Source organism: Orcinus orca, chromosome 9 (assembly GCF_937001465.1).
Source record: "Orcinus orca chromosome 9, mOrcOrc1.1, whole genome shotgun sequence".
NCBI lineage: Eukaryota > Metazoa > Chordata > Mammalia > Artiodactyla > Delphinidae > Orcinus > Orcinus orca.
Genome location: NC_064567.1, coordinates 28,354,704 through 28,378,832, shown reverse-complemented (window position 1 = coordinate 28,378,832; position 24,129 = coordinate 28,354,704). Strand labels below are relative to the sequence as shown.

Sequence of the window (24,129 nt, the reverse complement as noted above, 5' to 3'; positions counted from 1 at the left end):
TAGGTAGAAGCAGAGAGTTCTTGAGAGTTTCACTGTTAGTAGAGCACAATACAATAATGTCCAAAAACTGGTAGCTCAGACCATCAAGAAAGGCATGTCCATTCAGGAAAGAATGAAACCATATTTGAAAGAATTCCATCAAAATAGTGAAAATAACATTTGATAATTTATTACATTTGATAATTGCTCTAGTAAATTATTCAGTGTCCCCTGATAAGCACAAAGTGGTCATTTCAGTTCTAGATCTGTCCAACTTCTTATTTCTTTCTTCATTGAAGGGTAAGTGATAGTTGTGTATACATGTAATTGATAAAATATTTTGAAAATTCACAAAATATAGAATTATATAGTTTATAGAATTTTTCAAATAGAATTTAATGAACTGATAAATCATTTTATTGTCTTTTTGCTGACTTTTTTGTGAAGTCTTTGTATGTAATAAAGCCATCTTTGTTACATTTATAGATGCAAATCTACTGCTTTGATGCGGACCGATTTTCAAGTTTTGAGGAAGCCATTAAAGGAAAAGGGAAGTTAAGAGCTTTATCCATTTTATTTGAGGTAATCATTATACAGAGATTTAGCACTAACTTTTCAATCATGGGGAATATCAAAACACTTTTTTACAAATAGAAGGGCTCATAAGTGGAATGATAACTGGTGATTATTTTCAAAGAGAACAACCTCTTGGCTGGTATGTTTAAAAGGGGACTCTTGTATTTGTCAATTGGATATGTCACTTCCAGCTGGAGCAAATCTGTGCACTCGTACACTACAAGATTTGCTTATTCGCAAAGCATCAGCATGATACAGCAGTAACTGTGAATCGTAACATTTTAAAATGTCCTTTTCTTCATGGAAAATTTGAAAATTATCTGGTTTTTGTTTGGTTTATTCTTAACTTGCTGTGAAAAAAAAGTGTGCATTTAGGACATTACTTTTGAATACTTAAAATAGAATTTACTAATCTTTACATTTTATTGAATAATTAGTCAAATATTTTATGCAACTTTTAGAACATCATTCTTCTTTCACAGGTTGGAATAGAAGAAAATTTGGATTACAAAGCAATTATTGATGGAGTTGAGAGTGTTAGTCGTTTCGGTAAGCTATTTGGAGAAATCTCTTTCTTCCAGATTTACTGGAATGCATATGAATTTTTACAATGTTTTTACAATGTTATAAAAATCACTTGTTCCAAGGAAGAAGGGCAGACATTTGTAAAGAGGAGCAATCTCTCACATCTTACACTTGACGGTTTATACACTTCTCACTAAAGAACAATTCATCAGAAATTTTTGTCACATAAAATCATAAAACGTTAATGTAAGTAGGAAGTTGGAAGTTTTCTAATTCTTTTATTGAAAATAATCTAATCCCATTATGCATTTAAACGTATTTTTATTCTGTCTCTGCATTGTACATCTGTAAAAGACTCTATAATCTGAAACCAGTTAATTTTATAAAAATTATATTTTAAAGTGAAAAGGGAATTGTTACTCAAGTTCAAATGTATTCCCTGGTGGTTTCCTTGATAAGTCCTTTGCTTTACCAATATGATGAGATAAGATTTTTGGAAGGTGAATGCCTACATAGAACAAGGTTCACTATACTTTTATACTGTTCTGCCTGCTATCTCACGGATCTTGTAATTGGTCACAGCAAATGCTTTTGACAACATTGGCAAGAGACAGCAAACCTGTTGTTATTGTTGTTTTATTTTTATTAAGCAGAGTATTAATGTCGTCCTGAGTTATCAATAAAGGAGGAGTATTCCTCTCCGGGAAGCTGCAAAATGTGAAATCAGAAACACAACTCACATAGATCCTTTTCCTGAAAGCAGAAATCTGGCCTAGGGTTGATTCATCTTTGTCAATTATATGTGAGAACTTGAATTGACCAAACTCTTCAGAAGTCAGGCATATGTGAGCTCCTGCAGTGCAGCTTTCTTTCTTTTTTTTTTGAAAGGTGCAATCAAACGGCATAAAGCTGTTAGTTATCTCCCTCCATCCACCTAGATTGCAGAATTCAACATTGAATGCCATAAGCCACACTTAATTTTTCCCTCATTTAGTCAGAAAGTGGAGTCTTTGCAGACTGCAAGAAGGCAGCTAGTTTGAATTCCTAAACTTAAAATGATGTAAAATATGAACCTGAATGTTCCCAGGCCTTGCACCAGCCTGTGGGACCACATATTCAAAATAGTTTCCTTAGTTTCTGAGAACTTGAATCTGAGTCTGAATTCTAAATAATCTTGTCTTGACATTGGAGGAGAGGAAGACATACTTTTAGAAGTTACTAATTAACCCATTAAACCTAATGTAACTTGAATTTTCTAATGGATTAAAACGACTTAGGTTGTATCTACATGACACTATCAATTCTGTCAATAGGTTTTTACTTCTAAGATTTAGTCTTAAATGCAGACTGGAAGCAGTCATCTATAACTTTATTAGCAGGCTTCTTTCTTCCTGAAGAAGTTCCTGTATTGCAGAAAAAAGTAACATTCAATAACTAACTTTTAAATGGAAATAGTTTTTTTCCTTGAGGCTTTCTGGATGTGTCCAATCTTCATTTCATTTAGAGCTGTAATACACTATTAAGATCATCTGGTCCAAAATGTAAAATAGATAGCTAGTGGGAAGCAGCTGCATAGCACAGGGAGATCAGCTCGGTGCTTTGTGACCATCTAGAGGGGTGGGATAGGGAGGGTGGGAGGGAGACGCAAGAGGGAGGGGATATAGGGATATATGTATATGTATAGCTGATGCACTTTGTTATACAGCAGAAACTAACACAACATTGTAAAGCAATTATACTCCAGTAAAGATGTTAAAAAAAAATCATCCGGTCCAGTTATTTCATTTTGTAATGAGGAATTTGGGGTTCAAGAAGACTAAAATCTTGCAAAAGCTTTACTCTACTTAAGGTTTTCAACTCTGGCTGCATGTTTGAATCACCTGGGGATGGTCTTTTAAAAAATGTAGACGCACCTAAAATTATAGCCTAAAAATAAATATAGATGCTCAGGTCCCACTACTAGAGATTTAAATTAAAACAGCCTAGGGTGGGGTCTGGGACATTGATTTTTTTTTAATGCTCCCCAGATAATTCGTATACTGCTACTCTGTACCGTACCATCTCACTTAGGCTAGATTAAATTGGCGTCAGGGACTATTTCTTTTTTTTTTTTTTTCCCGGTACGCGGGCCTCTCACTGTTGTGGCCTCTCCCGCTGCGGAGCACAGGCTCCGGATGCACAGGCCCAGCGGCCATGGCTCACGGGCCCAGCCGCTCCGCGGCATGTGGGATCCTCCCGGACCGGGGCACGAACCCGTGTCCCCTGCATCGGCAGGCGGACTCCCAACCACTGTGCCACCAGGGAAGCCCAGGGACTATTTCTTAATGACCTAAATCTACAAGACAGAGCAGAGGACATGTACTGGACTGGGTAGTTAAACACAGATAAGTTAAAATAAGTTAAACACAGATCTCACTGGTAAGCAGATTGCTGCCCATATGAGTGAGGACTGGTACACAAAGAGCAAAATGGCCAAGGCAGTGCCATTGGTAAGTGCTGTTGGAAAGATGCAAGATCAAAAATGGGACTCTTCAAGGAGATGGATTTAGCTGGGTTGTTTCAAGGTTCTAAGACTAGATGGAACACTTAGGAAAGGTCTACCAATTTTTTGTAGGAATTCTCTATTCTCGATACAAGTTATATATCTTTGTAAATATAGCAGGAATAAATCAATATTTTTATTATATATATAAAATCTGAAATATATTTTCTACTCTTTGTCCTGCCTTTTTACTCTCTTAATGGTGACTATTGATAAAGAGATCCTGAGTATCATGTACATCATTCTTCCCTTTGTGAATAACACTTTTTGCATGCTATTTAAGAAATCTCAACCTACCCTAAGGTTATGGAGATAATTTTCTATGTTTTCCTCTAAAAGCCTTATTAGTCTGTTCACATCTAGATCCACACTCTATTTAGAACTGATTTGTGCTTACGGTGTGAAGTAGGGAATAAAGATTCATGTTTTTCTATAAGGATGTCCAGTTGACACAGCAGTGCATATTGAAAAGGTTAATCATTCACTACATAGTAATTTTTCTGTCTTAAATCAAGTAACCATATATGTGTGTGTCTGGACTCTTTATTTTCTTCCATAGTTCTCCATCTTTGCATAAATATCTCACTACCGTGATTTCTATGGCCTTATATAGTAGGTCTTCCTACTTGGTATCCCTACCTTTGTTATTGCTCAAGATTGTCTTAACTTTTTTTGTGGTTACATTTAAATTTTAAAAACAGAATGTCAATTAATACACACACAAACACACACACACACACACCCCAACACCAACCCATCTGGAATTTTGATTAAGATGTCATTGACTCCATAAAACAACTTGGGGAAAATTAACATCTTCACAATACTGAATCTTCCCATTAACATGATATTTCCCACCATTTTAAGGTTTTATCTAATTCTCTCAAAGTTTTTAAATTTTCAGTGTAGATGTTTTACACATCACTTGTTAGATTTACTTGTATTTGATATTTGTTGCTATCATGTTATATTGTTTGAAATTTCATTTTCTATTGTTTGTTACCAGTTAATAGATGTACAATTAAGTTTTATATATTGGTGTTGCATGCAGTGACTTTGCTAAACACACTTATTAGTTCTAATAGTCTGTAAATTATTTTTAATATCTCACATGCTCAGCTGAGTTATTTGAAAATTATGATGACATCATTTTTTCCTGCCTAATCTTCATGACTCTTTTTTTCTTTTTCATACCTTATTGTAAATAAATAAAGTAAATAAATGGTCCCAGTCCTCCAGTTCAATGTTAGATAAAAATGGTGGTATTGTAGAAGGATTCCTTGTCTCATTCTTTATCTCTAAGGGAAAAACTTTCAATAAGTCATTTTTAAATATGATGTTTATTATAGACTTTTGAAGATATCTTCATCAGAATAAGGTTTTGTTTTTCTTTTACACAAATTGGTATTAAATCCTATCAAATGGTTTTACTGTATCTATTCAGATGGCCATATGATTTCTGAATATCTTTCATAGGTAAAAATAATCTCTCCAGCATCTTGCCCATGTAATGATAAAGCATCTAGCACTATGTAGGGATATATGCAAGAAAATTTAGAATATGCCAGTTTTATCACCATTTTTGAAATAAATCTAAAATGTTCTTAAAATTTCAGTTCTGATTAAATACATACCAAAGCATATGTCTTTGTTTCATAGGAGCTTTGAGCAGCTAAGTTCCACTGTTGGGACTTCAGCTGAGATGTGTGTGATTCCTTTGTAGGGAAACAGGCTGTGTTGGATCCATTCACATTGCTGAACCTTCTGCCAAACTCAACTGACAAGTATTACACTTACAATGGCTCCCTGACATCTCCTCCCTGCACAGACACCGTTGACTGGGTTGTTTTTAAAGATACAGTTAGCATCTCTGAAAGCCAGGTAATCTTGGAAATTCACACAAATGAAGTAATTTGAAGCAATTTTGAAAGCATTATTTTCTAAGCTTTACTATAGAATATCTATTTTAAAGCACTTGCCGATATGCCTTTGAAGCAGATACACAGTTAAATTATGTGTTATTATATGTTAAATTATCTTCTTTCCAGCTGGCTGTTTTTTGTGAAGTTCTTACAATGCAACAGTCTGGTTATGTCATGCTGATGGACTACTTACAAAATAATTTTCGAGAACAACAGTACAAGTTCTCCAGGCAGGTGTTTTCCTCATATACTGGAAAGGAAGAGATTCATGAAGCAGGTGTGTATTGAAATATAATTTTGTAGGAGGTAATTGTGGTATAGTGGAAAATATACAAGGCTTTGATTTTTGGAAATATTTTGATTATAGCCTTGTAGCTTTAGGTAAGCACTTTAACTTCTCTGAATCTCAGTTGCCACTTTTATAAAATGGCAATTAAAAATATCTGTCTTTCCAACATGAATAACCCCATTTTGCAGACAAGAGACACAGATTCAGTAAGGAAAGTAATTTTTCTAAAATACATAGTAATAGGTGGCAAAGTCACATACACACCTCCACATTCTTTGTGTCATTTGCCTGAGCTAACAGCTATAAGAGAGGGATGAATAAGGGGTGAGGTGTTCAGAGCTTGGGGAGATCACTTCTGGTTGGGATGACTAGGGAATCTCCGTGGGAGAACCACATTTGACCTGAGTCTTGATGTGTGATTTGGGTTTTAAATAAGTACTCATCCTTGTGCTGGCAGCTCCCAGAGAAGCCTAGTACCTAGTAAGGATTGAAACCAAAGGCACTGAATTATTAATGAATAAAAAGTGAGTCTTTCCCCCAGTTTCTTTCTTTGAAAGAAAAGAAGTTTGTCCTTGTCAAGTCCAGGCGATGGAGAGGAGGGAAAGTCTCTGGAGTCTTTTGAAGCTGACACAGCAGTCAGAAGCCTTTGAAAGTGTCCAGAGGACACAATCAGTTGCATCTACTGACTTGTTCTTTTCAGTTCACACTGAGGGTGCACTGGTTCATGAAAGAAAGAGTTGAAGTGGCCTTTGCTTTGGGCACTGAAAACCTTTCCAAGTACATGGTCTTCTTTGATCCCCGTCCTGCAATGAATTTTTGGCCGTGTATAATATTAATTCAATAATTGTCTGCTTTTGAAGGTTGGGCATTAAAACAGCATGTTTTTATTGTTTCAATGTGATATTTTGGGGAATTGTTTATCCTTTAACAACGACAGAGCACAAGACAACAGTGATGAATAGCTGCACTTAATGTGACATTGTTTCAAATTAAATTGCCCCAAAGTGAGGACATTTAATTATATTTCTACCAAAAATAGTAAATACTAAAACTTCCTGTCTGGTAAATAATACACAGTTGATTAGAAAAAAGAAACAGATTTACCCATCTCCTTTTCCAAAATGCAAATGACCAAATCACAAAGTAAATAAATACGATTTTTTGGTCATGTACTTTTATTAGTTATACTTTATTAAAACCCTTCAGTGGCTCCCATTGCTTTTAGAATAAAATCCAAACAGTTTGTCATTACATGGTAGGTCCTATTCAGCACTTACTGGCCTTGGTGCTTACCCGTCCCTGGCCAACTTCCTTCCCTCATCCCGACCTCTATGAGGTCCCTGAAGGGGGCAGACCACACTCTCCCAGGTTGCATGTTCTTCCCTGCTGGTCTCCTCCTTGTTCTTCAAGACTCAGGTAGACCATTGCCTCCACTGGGGAGCCATCTCTGACTCTACCTCCACCCCTACCAAGCCTGGCTCTGGCCCGGGGGCACAGGACTGTGCCCTCGTGAAGGTGCCGTGCCCATAGGGTGCAAGATGAATGATGCTCGTCTGGAGTTCCTATACGCTGGGCAGCCACACTTCTTAGCAGTTGCCATTGTAGGATATTGTCTGTTTACTTATCTGTCCCTCACCACCGTCTGAGCTCCAAGAAGGAAGTAACTAAGTCTTTTATCACTTTACCTCCTTTGCTGGGCTAAAGTAAAGCTCTCACTCATCAAATAGTCACCAAATGACTGAAAAAATCCATTTGCATATATAATAAAAATATGGCAGGCTATGCTCAATGGGTGCCTCTTGCATCGTTTAACATGTAAACCCTTATGTAAACCCTTCCGTTTTAATGTACATCATTGTTGTTTTTCACAGTTAAGGGATGAAGGCTAAAAATAATAATAACAAAAACAGTAATAGACCAGTGTGTTCAAACAAGCATTGGCCGTATTTTCCTCATTTTATAGTTTGGGAAGCTGATACTGAGTGGCTCACCCAAGTTCATGGAACTGTAAAAGGCTGGAGTCAATATTTGAACCCAGGTCTTCCTAATTCTACAGACTTTCAAAGCTCTCTCCACTATGCTTTATAAGGGAACATAATTTATGCTTACATAATTTTATAATAAAAACTGATGACTTTAATGACATGAAACTTTTTTAAACATAGTATTGGCTCTTTTCAAAAACTAGGACAATTGAATTCTTGCATTTTCCATTATGAGTATTTGCATTCACCAAGCACGTATTTTCCATGTGCATATTCCTGTGATTTTTTTTTCCCTTAATACACTATTGCCCTTCTACTTTCTCGAACTGAATTTGAAAATAAGAACTGAGGATTGCATTTATTTTCAGGATTTAATCTTTATTAAATTTAGTCTGAAAATGTTTTTATTACATGAGCATTGTAAAAAAGGAGAAAATATAGATAAGCACACAGGAGAAAATAAAAATGCCTTATACTGTCATTACCCAGAGATAACTGCTATGAGGATTTTGAGGAATATCCTTCTAGGTCTGTCTCTTAAATTAAAACTATATTATTGTGGGCTTCCCTGGTGGTGCAGTGGTTGAGAGTCCGCCTGCCGATGCAGGGGACACGGGTTTGTGCCCCGGTCCGGGAGGATCCCACATGCCGCGGAGCGGCTGGGCCGGTGAGCCATGGCCACTAGGCCTGCGTGTCCGGAGCCTGTGCTCCGCAACGGGAGAGGCCACAACAGTGAGAGGCCCACGTACCGCAAAAAAAAAAAAAAAAAAACTATATTATTGTATCTCACAAAAATCAGGCTGTACCACACTTATCTGTTTATTGATTTTGCTTAATGATGTAAATATTTCATTAATCACATTCTTAATTTTATGTACTATTCCATTGTGTAGTCATAGCAACTTATTAAATCAGTTTCTCAGTTTGGGACATTCAGATTATATTTCTATGTTTTGCTATTATAAATATCGAACATCCTCACTTTGACCATGAGAAAAGTAAGAGGTGGTGTGAAAATTGTTAGAATTCTGCTCTTGGTAAATGCATTGTAGAAAAACATATTTTGCAAAATATCAATACATTATAAGTAATTGCAAAACCCATGAGAGGTCTGCATATCCATGCAAACTTCTTGAGGGTAGAAATCAAGCCTTATTCATTTTTGCATTCATAGGAAAATGCACTCAATGTTTGTGAATGAATCCATATTTTACCAGAACTTCAGTCCTCTATTTTTGCATTTTTACCTAGCGTTGCCATTTATTAAAAGGCATTTATTTTTGGCTTCAAGGAATGGGCGGTGGCTCTTCTAAGAATCACAGAATTTAATGGAATCATCTGATCTTGAAGGAGTTAGTACCAGCTGTCTCTTAGTTAATGAGAAATACGTGTCAGTAACCACAAACATAACGTGTGTGTAGAGGAGGTGAAGTCCAGGTTTGCCCCCTGCCTTCCAGGCAACAGATGCCTCCCTGCTGCCCTCTTATCCCACTAGCAAGGCTCTCCACCTAGAAGCAGGGGCCTCCTGACGCACAGTAGGAAAGAGCTGGGTCTTTTAAAGCCCAGTCGACTTCTGGTTTCAAACCGCAGTGCAAATACTTATTCGTTATATAAAAATTGTCAAGTTCTTTAATTTCTCTGAGCTCAGTTTCCTCACCTATAAAATGTGAGTTCAAAATGGCCACCCTGTAGGGTTGTTGTGAGGTTTAAATGAACTAAAGTTTGCAAAGCAGTCCATTCCCTTGAACATAATATGCTCCAGACCCATAGCTCCTATTACTGTAGTGTATGTGTTTGTGTGTATGTATACACTCATGTATATATGTGTGTGTATGCATTTATATATTTGTATATATAGAATGGGGCAAGCTCTCACTAGTACGGCATGCTATTCAAGTTTTCCATGCTTAAGGCTTTTGTTTGTTAAGTAGAATTATAAATGCACTTTAAATCTCATTTGCTAGCATTGTAATATTATTTAATGCAAACTTTTTTAAAAAAACCATAAAATACAAAATGCTTTTCAAGGCAGGGTAGCATGAAAAGAGTGTCTTCATAGCTTAGTGTTGTATTTGAGCTATGAGAAATTTTCTGTAATTTCCTGAGAAATGTCATGATGCATTATGCATCAGTAGACCTACCTTCCTGAAGGTCAGTAGTTGTAAATAGCATTCATTAAGGTCACATGTATATTAACTCTGTGCTCTAACCATCTGCAGAAAAGTGATGTGGAGATTATTTACTTCATGGAAGATTATATGTTACAAATTGAACTGTTGACGAAATGACTGTGTGTTCCTAGAGAAGATTGACTGAATTAGGTAGAATTCGAAAAATTTCTTTTGGTTATTTAAAGGGAATGGCATATAATCATTGAGAAGTGCAAAGCAGTGATAGATCATTTCTAGTTAGTTTTAACATTTGTGGCAATCTTTACATTCGTTTTATTAAGATCTGCTACTCCGTGAGGGGAAATCACAACCTTAATATTGATTGTCTTCTGAGTCTGTCAGTCTTCAAGTTCCTCACGTGGTAGTCATCAAATTCCCTGTCTCAATACTTTTTAAAATGAGGCTCATGAACCTCAAACGAGGAAGTGGTGGATTTATCAGTGCGCATTCACGGAAGTACTTTTGCCACGGGCTGTGTTAAACGGTACCAAACCTCAAACAATGGGAAATACTGGGTAAAAACCTAGTGACATTTTCTCTGCCACTCCCCAAGAATCACCACGCTGTCTTTTCACTTCCATCTACATTTTTACTCATAATCCGTGAAGGTAAGACTGGGCCTTCTCCCTTAGGGCATGTGTCCCTTCTCCCAGGATGGGCACATAGAACAGCAAAGGCAGAAGAAAACTCCTATCTCCTGCCCTCGACCATCGGCACCGGCTTTCGTGATTAGTCAATCACGAGACATGTCATAGGGAAAGAGGTGTCATGTTCGCCTCCTTTGTGCTTTTCCTTCATTTACTTCCTTTTCTTTTCCCACTTTTCTTCCTTTTTCCTCATGACACTCAGCGCTTTGCCTATTACTCTTTTGCAATTTGCTCTGCAAGGCATACGCATTCCTATGTAGGAGGTGTTCACTCTCCATGTCCAGTCATTTAAGTGATGAGAAGGGAAAGGACTTCGTGTGAGCTAAGCGTGTGAAGATTTTACAACTTTTAGTGAGAAAAACGTGTACTTTTGAAAAGCACAACCTAATTTGATCTAAATGGCAGAATTTTTAAAAGATTATTTTGCATTCCTCTGTAAATGGAGTCTAGGATTTGGAAACTAGAAGCACCCATTACATTTAATACCTTACTAAATTTAAGGATTAGAGGAGTGAGTTTCCTATAGGCAGGGATGACACCGTCTTTATTTGTATGTCCAAGAGTACCTGGAACCAAGTAGATGAGAAGTGAATGTTAAAAATAAGTTTTTAAGTAAGAACACTTACCACTCCCTTAAAATGAGACCACATTCTCATTCTTTATATGTGAGGATCCCTTGCATGTGAACTGAAGCGCTTACTTGTATTCTGTGTGACTCGACGTGGACTCCAGATTTGTCACAGCCTGGCTCATAGCCACAAGCTTGCAGAAACCCGATTCTCCTCCTTGGCCAGTGTTCCTTAAAGGATCAGTAACTGTGATCCAGGTCACGTGTAGCTTGTAGAAAGGAACCAGGGCATGCGATTCATTCCTAAGGAAGGAAATGGGACCTCAACATATTGTAGTTGTGAACTCCCCATAATCAAGGAAATTATATTTTTGTTACTATTTTATTACATTTATTGGTAGCTTGTATTTGGTGTCTGACTATATGTTGATCTGGAAGACACTTCTTGATTTTCAATCCAGATAATGAGCTTTATGGAGTATATGTCCTTCTAATAAGATAAACTATTTTCAATACAAAATATAATGAAAACTTAGTGCAGATTAATAACTTATTCCATAGTCATTACGCAGCTTTATGTCTGAACACCAAGTAGTGTATATAAAATTAACTAGATTTCCCGTCCTACCTTATAGAAGGGCAACCCTTTGGCAAGGTCATAGACTATATACGGAAGTACTGGTCTTTCTCTTGAATACATTCTAAAGTATATATCTTTTTTCCATAAAATTCTGTATTTCAGCATCTAAAGATAAGATTCAGCGGCAGCTTTATAACATATTACTAAGCTATGATTATCAATAAGCAAAAGGAATGTTTTAAAAATAAATTTCTAATTACAATGTAAATTTAAACTCTTAAACAAATTACTAATAAGCTTTTACAGAAGTATAAAGAAGAAAACAAAGGAATGAAAACCTGATGGCAAGGAAATGTGAATTTCTTTTCAGAGTCCTACTTTATATTAATGCTGATGAAGTACCCACTGATTTCTACTATTAAGGCAAGATAAACATAGACGTCTGACCAAAATTGCCTGCACTATTTAGGAAGTAGTCCTTTGGGTATTTTGCAGCTAATAATTTTATGTTTTTCTCAGTTTCTCAGAGTTTTATGTTTCATGTACATGCATAAAACTCTAATGCATTTTAAGATAGTTTCATCTTTGAGGAAGAGGTAGTTCACTTTAAGTCATTCTCACTCTGTACAAAGTGGGAGTGATTTTTGAGCAAAATCTGCAAATGATATTGACCAGAATCACTTTCCGTCTTTTAAAAACAGACTTGGGATTCATCAGAATCTAGGCTGAGGCAGTCCTGTTCCTCCACCTGTATAGTTTGTTAGCAGCTTACTTCTGAGATGCTTTGGTGGTCTTCTGCCATCTGGCGGACACTAATAGAATTGTCACTAGATAGAGTAACGATGATGGAGTCTAGACCTGAATTAGAATACATTTTCTTATTCTGAATTCGTGGTTTTGATAACGGAAGAATTGTCCTCTGGTTCCCAAAGGAACACCCCACCCTACATCCTCGATAAACAAAAAATGGTATATAGTTTTAACAGTGAAAACTTCTGTCTCTAACTCATACAAAGTTATTCATATATTGATTTAAAGAGTATATGTGTATATATATTTATGTTTATATATATTTATATTTCTCTGAATCATTCATATACCATTGCTAGCATAGCATACATATGCCAAAATATCTGTTATTAAATACTGTAATAAAATTTGTTTCAATTTATAAGGTCAATTGTTAGTTTTGGGTGCCCTCCCATGTTCACGAGAAAAACTGCAGACTGAGAGAGACAAAAAGGCTTTTTGGTCATATTCTGATGCTGCTGCTTGCATGTTTTCATTGGGTCCTGGAAATAGTTTTGGCAGTAGCAATGATTGGTTGACTTAAGTAAACTGCGTGGTCTTGTCTAGTGGTTTGTAACTTCTGGTATCCCTTTAAAGCAAAGCCTGGATTCTGTGAGCATAATATGCTCTGCGAGCATAATCTTTGGCCTTAGAGACCTTTCTCTCCCTCTCTTTTGCAAATCTATCTGGTCTATGAAGAGATTATATTCATTACTTTGCTTTATTAGCACAGTATCATGAATTTTGTCATTTTTATCCTCACAGTTAGTCCAAATTATCACATTATGAATGTATTTCAGAAAGTATCAGAGTTTCCTTTCTGATGGGACTACATTTTTGGCATGATTCCCAGCATGGGTTTCAATTCATTTTAAGAAGTCCCTGAATGAGTTTCAGTATATTTTTTCAGCTAAGACAAACAAATCTTCTAATTCCCTGAAATTAATTGCTTAATCTATTTATGATGCCAAAGTGGGATTTTTGTCAGCAGGTCTGAAAAATATTGAAATAATAGTTTTAGTTCTTCTCTGGTTTTCTGTCATAGGGAATTTTTAATTAGTTTAAGGATTTTCAAACAATAAAACGTCTGATAATAGACCGTCTTTTATCATTGAAATTCTCCTCATCCTGAGCTAAGCATATTTGTCAGGTACCCAACAAGTGTAATAAAGACACCATAAACTTGAAGATATACTTTGTTCCTTTATTTTTGAAAATGAATCAGTATGCCAGATATATTCAAGACAGTGTTCTGGGCAATACAGAAATATGAAGCTCTGGTTCTTATGTTTATAATCTACTAAAGGAGTTAAGACATGCAATGAAATGCAATGAAATAATAATAATGCAATGAATAATAATGCAATGAAATAATAATGAATAATAATGCAATGAAATAATAATGAAATAATAGTGGTAAAACAAAACAGACAATTGAAAAAGACAGCGATCACTTCAGCAGAGATCAAAGCATGCATGACAGAGAAGGTTGCGCTTGATCAAGACATTTCCTGAGTGGGAAGATCAGACGTCAACAGATAGAGATAGGAGGTGTCGACTGAAAAAAAATGCACAACCTAAAAGCTGAGCGTTATGTTTTATTCGGCAGACATTCTAAGCACTTCAAGCCCAGGAGACAGGACTCTCAGATCACTCTGAGGGACTGCTCCGAAGAGGCAAAGGGGGAGCCAGGATATATAGGAGTTTTTGCAACAAAGACCAGGTAGTCAGAACATCAAAAGATTACCTACTGTTAATTAAAGGAAACCAGATATCTCAAGTTAAGGAATTTAGCATTTTTCTATGTATCGGAGGATGCACGAGTGTGGGCTCACTGAAATCATTCCTTTGATATGCACCTCAGCTGTCTGGGGTCAGTTTCCTGTACACTGTCATCCTGAGTTTCCTCAGGGGGCACTGTTGGGGCAGCTGTAATGTGATGGCTTGACGGCTGCAACATCCTTTGTTTACTGATATGGCAGGCAATATTTTTCATTCACAGAAGGAAGGAAGAAGTATCTCAGATACAGGAAATGGCATGAACAAAAGTGCCACAGTGGGAAAGTGTAACTTTTTACCCTTTATTAAAATACAACAAAAATGTTCATAGAATATGTTTCACTTGTTGAAATCCTAGAGGGTGACAGTTGTATCGATAACTGTACTTTTTTTTTCTCTGAAGTTTGTAGTTCAGAACCAGAAAATGTTCAAGCTGACCCAGAGAATTATACCAGCCTTCTTGTTACGTGGGAGAGACCTCGAGTAGTTTATGATACCATGATTGAGAAATTCGCAGTTCTGTACCAGCAGTTAGAGGGAGAAGACCAAACCAAGCATGAGTTTTTGACAGATGGCTATCAAGACTTGGTAACTATAAAATCAATTGTTTCATGTATTGTAGTTTAATTTTTAGGGTAAGAGCTTAAAATGATTGTATATTGTTGCCTTTCATGACTTTAGACTTTGTATGAAGCTCTCTAGTGGGGTGAAGGGGACACAGAAGCTATATTTAACTATGTCAGAACTTACAGTGGTTGACACTGGGTTCTTACTAATGTTTTGAATTACGTGGAGACCACAGCTTTGCCAACAGCAACATTGTAGAGTAGACACTTATGGAAGACTTAGAACTGGAGATCATCTAGTGCAGCCTCTCTTTACAAAGAAAAGGACTCAAAGAACAGTTAAATACTTTATGCTCTCACCGTTGGGGAAAGAACTGGGCCTGGAATGTCAGTGCTCTGATACCATCGTATGTTGTTTCCCCATCATACTGAATCAGCACAAGGGAAATAGAGTAGGGAATAGAGTAGGGGTCTTGAAAGTCCTTTTCTTTGCATCAAATTTCCAAGTAACAGAACTTCCCTGGTGGCGCAGTGGTTGAGAGTCCGCCTGCCGATGCAGGGGACAGGGGTTCATGCCCCGGTCCGGGAAGATCCCACATACCGCGGAGCGGCTGGGCCCGTGAGCCATGGCTGCTGGGCCTGCGCGTCCAGAGCCTGTGCTCCGCAACAGGAGAGGCCACAACAGTGAGAGGCCCGCGTACCGCCAAAAAAAAAAAAAATTTCCAAGTAACAGATGTGAAGTCAATTGAGATAGAACTCTGGGGACATGAGGCAGGTAATCCTTAGTAAAGGATCCATGTCCTCTTGCTCCCCACCCATGCACAAGAATTAAAGAAAATAAAGTACAGATTCCTTCTGTGACCTGAACATCTCAGTATTAAGCTTTGCCCTGGAAGGGAGGTATTGAGGTATAGCTGAGAAAACCCCTCAAGAAAGCCCCCAGTGTAGGTCCAAGACCTTGAACTCTGAATACAGACACTCACTGGGGTGTCACTCAAGCCCTAGGAACCTGCATTTAAACAAAAGCTGGTGTTGAATATTATATAAACAAAATAATGAGATTTGTAACAACTTTTTAATTCAGATGTCTAGAACAAAGACACTATGAATTGAGAAAGTTGAGGGATTTATGAGAATATACTATTTTTCACTCCATAATGATGTGAAGATAATAATTCTATTTACATAGAAATTTTAAATAAATATTTAAAATACGAAATTTTCTAATACTAGATCTGATTTGTAAAAGAAAAAAAAGTGTAGTTTTCCAGTATCTCCCTAATTCACAAATATCACAAGTTCAACTTAACAACATTGCATAGAATTTTTTCTCAGGCTAATAAAATATAAATTTTTCTATTGACAAATGAGAAAATCTTTTCTAAGCACCGATGTCTAGCATGTTAGTACTCCTATGAGAATAATACATTTGTACAATTACTGCCACCTTTCTTTTAGGGTGCTATTCTTAATAATTTACTACCCAATATGAGTTACGTTCTTCAAATAGTAGCCATATGCACTAATGGCTTATATGGAAAATACAGCGACCAGCTGATTGTGGACATGCCTTCCAATGACCCTGGTAAGTGACCCCCTGATATGCCTTATCTAAATAAACGAGGCTAGTTTAATTTCTGAATGCATTGGTGCTTTCTCTCTGACTTTATATTCTTTTGGCCAAAAGGCAAAATGATTTCCTTTTTAGTCTGGATCATCAGGTAATTTTGTAAAGCATGGAACTCATTTTTCATGTAGCAGATATGGTACAGCACAATAAGTAAATTTATTCTTAATATTGAAGTTTTCTATTTGTAAAATAAGAACAGCAAAACCTATGGTAACGTCTGTACTGGCCACCAAATGAAAATAGCTAAGTAAATATAAAGTCTTTGATTTTGGAAAATAAAGAGTTGGTTTCATTTGTGTTTATTTCCTCTTTCAGCCCCCAAAGCATTTTGTAGTAAGTATATACGTGATTCAAGAATCATGTGAGGTACTTTGAAATATCTATACAAAGCATCTCAAAAGTTTATCTTAGATATTTTAATCCACTTTTTGTAATTTGGTGGGGGAGGGGGAGCTTTCCTCTTAGATTTGCCAGTATTATTCCATAAAAGCAAACAAAAAAGTTGTTTCTAATTGTATTTCATTTGCATGCATCTTCTCTAAGTATTACAGGAAAATCTTTGATCTCAAGGCATATGCAATAATTGAATGAAGTGCTGACCATCATAATTTGACAATTTACAAATTTACATAACTAAATTAAAGCCTTCCTTTTGTTAGTATAAGCATTTTTAAAGTGATGATAGAATGGAATTATATGTGTACATATATGTGTGTGCATATATATATGCATACACATCATGCACATGCATGTTCATAAATATATGCAAACATACATACATACACAAATGTCAATATTCTTTGCTCATCCCTATCTTGAGGCTACTCACTGAAATTTTCACAAGTTTTTAATGGCGATGGTTACAAGTGATATTAATTGTAGCGTATTTTACTTTTAAATATGGAAGGAAAACTGATGTCTGTTGATTTGCCTTTGTGGTCTCTATGCTGTAGCAGGGCTTTAATCTGTTACAGGCTCATTCATTGATGACCTCATCATAGTTGTTCTCATTAGTTGAACTTTTAAGTTAAAGAATATATGTCAGAGCGTTAGATGTTAGATTATGGATCCTTCCAAACCACAGGCTACAAAACTTGCTAAGATATTTCCCAAGTTAGAGCATTGATGGCTAATGAATATTACTACTTTCATGATGGCAAAATCATTATTTAATAATATTTCTTATAATCTGCCTCATGTCCTGGGTATAACCATCTTTCCTATTGCTTTTATTTAGCATTATTTTTCAAAAGCAGGGTTGTTTTAAATGGAATGTGAGCTCTAAGTCTTATTGAAAGGTGAGTATCAAATTAACTGACCGTGGTTTCACTGTACCATATCATGCCCCTCCATTGAATGTCATCCTTCACCAAAGTTCCCCATATTGATCCACGCCCAAAATGACATCAGTAGCAGTGCACCATTGACCATGTTGGCCAATATCATATGTGAATTGTTTAAATGTGATATATAAAAATCTCCTCTAATATATTGAATGCATTCACTTAACTTCACTATCTTGGTTTGATTATACCACTCTAATTTCTGAACATAAAAAAATTTCCCAGGAGTTTACAAAAAATAATTTTAGCTATTTATGTTGTACACTTTCTTACTCTAGCCACTATGCTAAAAGTTTAGACTTTCTGAATTTTTTTGTTTTTTATTTTTGAGAGAGAAGCTTACTGCATATGGAAAAACAGATCAAATGTCTATTTTCTACAGAGGTGATTTCTGAGTGATCCTTTTAGACTGAGTCTATACTGGCACAAAGTATAATGTACTTGTATCATTTGTAGCACTTACACCATTTGTACAAAATAATACATATTATAACTTAATTTCTATTTGTTCAAAGGATCGGGACACCATTGAACTAATGAGGTGCTAGCTTGGACACATCATTTAATCTCCATGGATATCCCAGTCCCTTAGAGCATTTTGTACATGTTTTGGTAAAAGATGGTATTTGATTTGATATTTTAGTATGATATTACTCTTAAAAGCCAAGGGTTAAAAACTTAGTTTATTTCTACCAAAAAGTCCTTTGTCTAAAACCAATTTACCCAAAGTTTGGGCTCTTCCTATTTTGATAAAAAAATATTAGTTCTTTCTTAGAACTCATTCTTTCTGATTGTGAAGACTACGATGGCATTTCAGCCCATATATTTTCAGTTCATCATTGAAATTACATTACCTTAAAGATTGTTTCTTTGGTAAATATATCACAGTAAAAGTCTTGACAGCAGTACTATCCTGTGGTTTAGTGTGATGGTACTTACAAGATTTGTAAATTTTATGATTTATGTGGCTAATATAGATGTAAGTGGCTTTTGAGTTTGCTGCTTATTTCATGGTTTTTATTAGTACCATTTCATCCTGTTAATCATGTTGTTTCATTACCTTAGTAACATTGTAATGTACCCTATTGAATTATTCTATTATTTTGGGTAAGCTGTTTCCTAAATACTGTACTGTTTGTTGCTTTTGTTTAAAAGGAATGAAGGAGATCACTTATAATTGCCCTCATTCCTTCAGTCACAGATTTTAAATATTCTAATCAATATCTGTGAAGGAAAACTCAATCTTCCAAATTGTGCATTTAACTTTGGCTAATTTGATTAATTTATCACAATTTATCACTTAAAATGCATTTTAATTACATTTGTTGTTGTGTACAACAGTATCACCATAAATTAGTGTCCATTAAATTTATTATAAATCGCTATTTTAAGATATATGCATAAACTCATGTCCAGAAACAATTTAAATTTGTCGAGGAAACCTTTTTAAGGTTAAACAAAATGGATATTCTTTTTAAAAACTTTTTTAGAATTATTTCTTTTTTATTTGGTTGTAACTAAACTAATGCTCGTTTCTATAATGTAGATCTAATTATGAAATAGTTATAGAGGACATTATTTAAGTACATGTTTTAGGGCCTTGATAATTATATGTGTTAAATGCATGGTGAATTAGGTCAACACATTTTCCTGTATTGTGTGCTTTTCATTTGTATAACAATTGTCTTTGTTAAATCACTATATATTGTCCTTATTCAGCCTGTACCATACTACACTACAGGAGTTATTATATAATGATATTTAAAAATCACACTTCAAAGAGATTGCAGTTGACATTGCTTTTGCCTTTTTGCACTGTGAAACTTGGCTTAAAACCTTCAAACAATTAAATAAGCCTTGCTTGCCAACCTACATCAGTGTTGCTTTTCTGTGTTATGGAATGTTAACGTGTGACTAACATGCTCTTTTAGAAAATCTAACATTGCATGTGCCTCAAAACAAAACCAGAACGAACCAATAGGTTTTGTTCTATTATCACATAAATGTGAATTTTAAGTGTTCAGTCAAAAAAATATATTGACAGTCTTCACTATCGGACTTTTTGTATCCTTCATGGAGTCTGTTTTGATGAAGTGAGAAGATTCTGTAAACCAGTATAATTTTTTATCTGTTTAATATATGTGCCTGAGTCAGACCAGTGGCCACTAAAACATTAGTTATTATTTGCAAGAAAACAGCAGGCCAAAGTGTACCCATTCTGAGACCTTGTGCCAATCAGCAGCGCTAGACCTTGAGTGCTATGAGCTCTCAGACCCAGGATTATGGCTCGGATTCTCCAGGGAGATAGAAACAACCTTTCAAAATTATTTTATTTCAAAATTGTTCTGAAGAGGCTCAGCAAAACACTTGTAGATTATTTTGGGCAGGGCTATTAACGTGTTCCTGGGCAACCCCAGAATTTCGGTCAATGCAAATGATCTGAGTCTAGTAGGAAACCAAAATGAAGATCCTTCAAAGTGGGTTTTTACGTACCAACACGAAGGCACCCATACTTGGGTGCTATATTCACCCATGAATGTGCCATGAAATAAAGGATCAAAGCGCTGCTTGGACCCATAGGTTCTGCCCCTAGGGCCTGAAGGGGCCCAAAGGAAACTTCTTGCTTCTTATTGCGGTAAACAGCAAAGCCAGTTATAGTAGAACTCACTGATCCTGATACTCGTTAGAGGATATGATTGAGTAGAATTATGTATTTTAACTTAATAGGAAACATAATCTATACAGTTAAGTTATGCTCTGGTCAAACGATAAAAATTAATCAAATGCAATACACACAGAGAGTACTGAAAGAAAAGAAAATCAGTCCTCAATGTAATAATTATATACACCCCACCCCAACCCTGACAATAAATAAGAGAATTATCTTTGCTCATTAAAAGAATAAAGTTAGGTGAAGTTAGACCAGTTTTTAAAAACACTTCTGTAAGAACGTTGAAGAGAATGGACTCTCACTGAGATGTTTTTCGGTAGCCTCTTAACAGAGAAAAATCTGTATAATATATATATCACTTAACAGGCATTTAATTATGATTTGCCCTTATTAATGTTAAAGTATTTTAAAAGTACATGAAAAGGATACGTAAGGATACATAAAATTATGTATTGTTTTACATGCCGAAATGGGAGATTTTTACATGCATGAACTTCTCTAATTGTAGTTTTTTAAAAATCATATTAAAGGTTTTTTTATTTCTCTCTCACAGTTTAGTTGCCACCCATTTTAAAATTCACATATACTGGTTTCCTTGGAGGTTATAGAGACACAGTTTCAGACTATTGAAATCACTTTAATTTAAAAATATAAAGAATAAAGAGCATGAAAAACGGGGTGGGAAGGGGTTTCACAGAGACAAAAATAGAAAAAGGAGAACACTAATGATCCAAATGAAAGTTTTCAAATTCCTTCTTTTAACAAGAAAAAAATAATAATTGAGAGTTAAGATTTAAGACTATGATTGTTTCCCATGAATATTTTCATTTTTATAGCATCGAAAATTATTCAGGGTAAGTAACTTTAAAATAATTAAATAGTCAAGAGTATTAATTTTATCTAAATCTTCATGGGGCCTGGGCTTACTTCTATGTTTTACTTGAGTTCTCATCTAAATAGAATTCGGGCACGTAACTATATTTTATAGTTTTACATTTCTTAATACCTAGAAATTTTATTATAAAAATAAACTCAAGAAAGTCTATATTGTAAAACAGGCCTGGATGTGATACATATTTAATGTTAGTTCAGTTATGCCTTTGAAAATTCTATAGACTATGCATTTCCTTTGAGGATCTATAGAAGCATAAAAAATAGAATATAAGCAGCTGTAGGATCGTGAAGAGCATAAACTTCGGAGATGGAATGAGATTCTCTAAAATAATAGGCATAAGAAGGGCATCTTTGTAATAATGCTCAAGCCCTCACAGTTACCCTGTCTCCCATCTTCCTGATGCAGCTTGGATGAAGAGTGAGGAAAAGTGGTCCTCGAGCTCCTCAGTAATTTGGCAGTGGGGCTACATTCCTTGTTGGAGAGAGGGAACCAGCTCCTTATCTTTCCTAGCATTTACTGACGGGTCTTGTTTTAGGATTGAGATAGCCAGGGACTAGAAATACGCTGATTCTAGCCAGTTGGGAAAATCAGACTTAAATGATCCTGGTCATTATATTCCTCGCATAGATGGCATTAGTTGAGTATCCCTGGGAAGAAGGTGTGGGGCTAACCCCGGTCAGTCCTTCCTGCTGCCAGTCCAGGCTGGACCTGCTGGAAAACATTCTTCCTTTTATCTGGTGCAGTACCCTGTGTACAAATACGTATGAGCCCAAATCTGAAGAATAAAAAGACCTACTTGAGCTTCAGTCAGAAGTGGACCTTGAGGAATAAGTAGTTGAATACGAAAATAAATCCGTCAATTCTCCCCTGGCATTTTCCCAACTATGCTTTTATCAGCCATGCTAAGAATGAAAGTAAGTCTACACTGATGAAAAATTACTTGGGTTTCTTTACCCCCAGTAATATCAGCCTCACTGTCCCCTTCTCCCTTCTGAGCTTCAATCACAGTTATGGTGAGAATAGGGAAGGGAGTTGGCGTGGAGGATAGAGATGAAGGTTTTGAGTGCAGTTTACTGTACATTTATGTAGTGTTGTGTTATGTAACGTTCAGTAGTCTTGAAAACTGAAATTCGAAATTTTTATTTTGGGCAATTCTGTATTTTCCAAACTAACAGTCTTTCTTTTCCCTTTTCCCTCTTTCATCCAACGGTTGACCCATAAGGCTGAAATCGTTGAATAAAAATGTTAATAATTTTGTTTTTAATTTTGTAGAACTTGACCTCTTTCCTGAATTAATTGGAACTGAAGAAATAATTAAGGTATCATAGCTACTTTTTATTCAAGTGCTTTAAAATTAAGAAGTCTGGTTTGGATTACCGGTTAGGTTTCAGATGTTGCATTAATAAAAAGTTCATGTTGCATTATTCATTGTTTGTGGGATTAGTTGCTGAACTTTGTAGATAGACATGTAATTAATATACATGATTTTTTTATGAAGAAGTTGGAAGACACTTTAATTGGTATAATTTTTAAAAAGAAATAGAAAAGGTTTGTTGATAATTAGAAAAACAATGAACTTTGAAAATAATGATAGCTATGAACTATAGCCACAAATTGAAATTTTTTCATGTTCAAATGTCTCTAAAAGACTAAAATAATATTTAAGCAATCCTTAATATTAGTACAGCTTATTTTTAACTAACTTAACCAATGATTGACAGATTGATAATAAATATGAGTCAAAGTATAAATTGTATATATTCTTTTGCCCATTTAATTTGATTATTTTTGTTTGGACTACTTATATTATAAATGTCAGTTGCTAGCACAAGGTCCTTTAAGTAAATGGGCATCTAAGGATATTTATAAATTTTGACATTGTCTTAATTTTTGAAATAGAGAGAAAATGACTGTTTGTGTCTTATATTCAATATTTCATCCTAAGCCCAAGTGTGCTATTCATTATAACTGAGACTATATGTTAAAGCCAGATTCTGTTGTTAATGATAGTATGAATTTGTCCATAAGTACATATGTGTGTATGAGCTGGTAACTTGTGAAAACTAATTCCACTATCTAGTAATAAATAGCAATTAGGTTGTGTTTTCACAGATATAATTACCTCAATAATTTATTTATCTTATGGCAATTCTCTCTTACAAAGGACTATTTTACCAAAATGACCAGTCCGCATTTCATCAAGAGTTCACAGAACTCAGCTAAAGATATCTCTGTGTGTCTGTGTGTGTTTGCATGCACGCATGTGTGCACATGCATGTGGATATGAATATACCTAGAAATGATTACCAGAATCAAGTCAAAGGCAAGAAAAAGAAATTATCTTTACAAATCATTGGTTTTTGTCTTAGCCAGTTTGGGCTGCTATAACAAAACACCATGAACTAAGTGGCTTATAAACAGCAAACATGTATTTCTCACAGTTCTGGAACCTGGGAGCCTGAGATCAGGGCACCAGCACTGCCGGGTTCTGATGAGAGCCCCTTCTGGATTGTTGACTACAGACTTCTTGTTGTGTCTTCACATGGTGGAGAGCAGAACAGAAGAAGCAATCTTTCATGACTCTTAATATAAGGGCACTAATCCCATTCATGATGGTTCTACCTTATGACCTCATCTAATACTAATGACCTCCCAGAGGCCCCACCTCCTAA

The 24,129-nt window shown here is 35.6% G+C and overlaps 1 protein-coding gene across 4 annotated transcripts in view; it reads left to right on the top strand.

Annotated features, from left to right (window-relative positions):
* The window catches only part of PTPRZ1 (protein tyrosine phosphatase receptor type Z1), a 161,003-nt gene that overhangs the window by 92,750 nt on the left and 44,124 nt on the right, over positions 1–24,129 (top strand). For all 4 annotated transcript variants that reach the window (XM_033420395.2, XM_004265510.3, XM_004265512.3 and 1 more), the window contains exons 5-11: positions 466–561; positions 1,038–1,104; positions 5,346–5,503; positions 5,671–5,821; positions 14,756–14,940; positions 16,377–16,503; positions 22,730–22,776. In XM_033420395.2, coding sequence (XP_033276286.2) covers positions 466–561; positions 1,038–1,104; positions 5,346–5,503; positions 5,671–5,821; positions 14,756–14,940; positions 16,377–16,503; positions 22,730–22,776 — 831 coding nt within the window. The remainder of the gene's footprint in view (positions 1–465; positions 562–1,037; positions 1,105–5,345; positions 5,504–5,670; positions 5,822–14,755; positions 14,941–16,376; positions 16,504–22,729; positions 22,777–24,129) is intronic.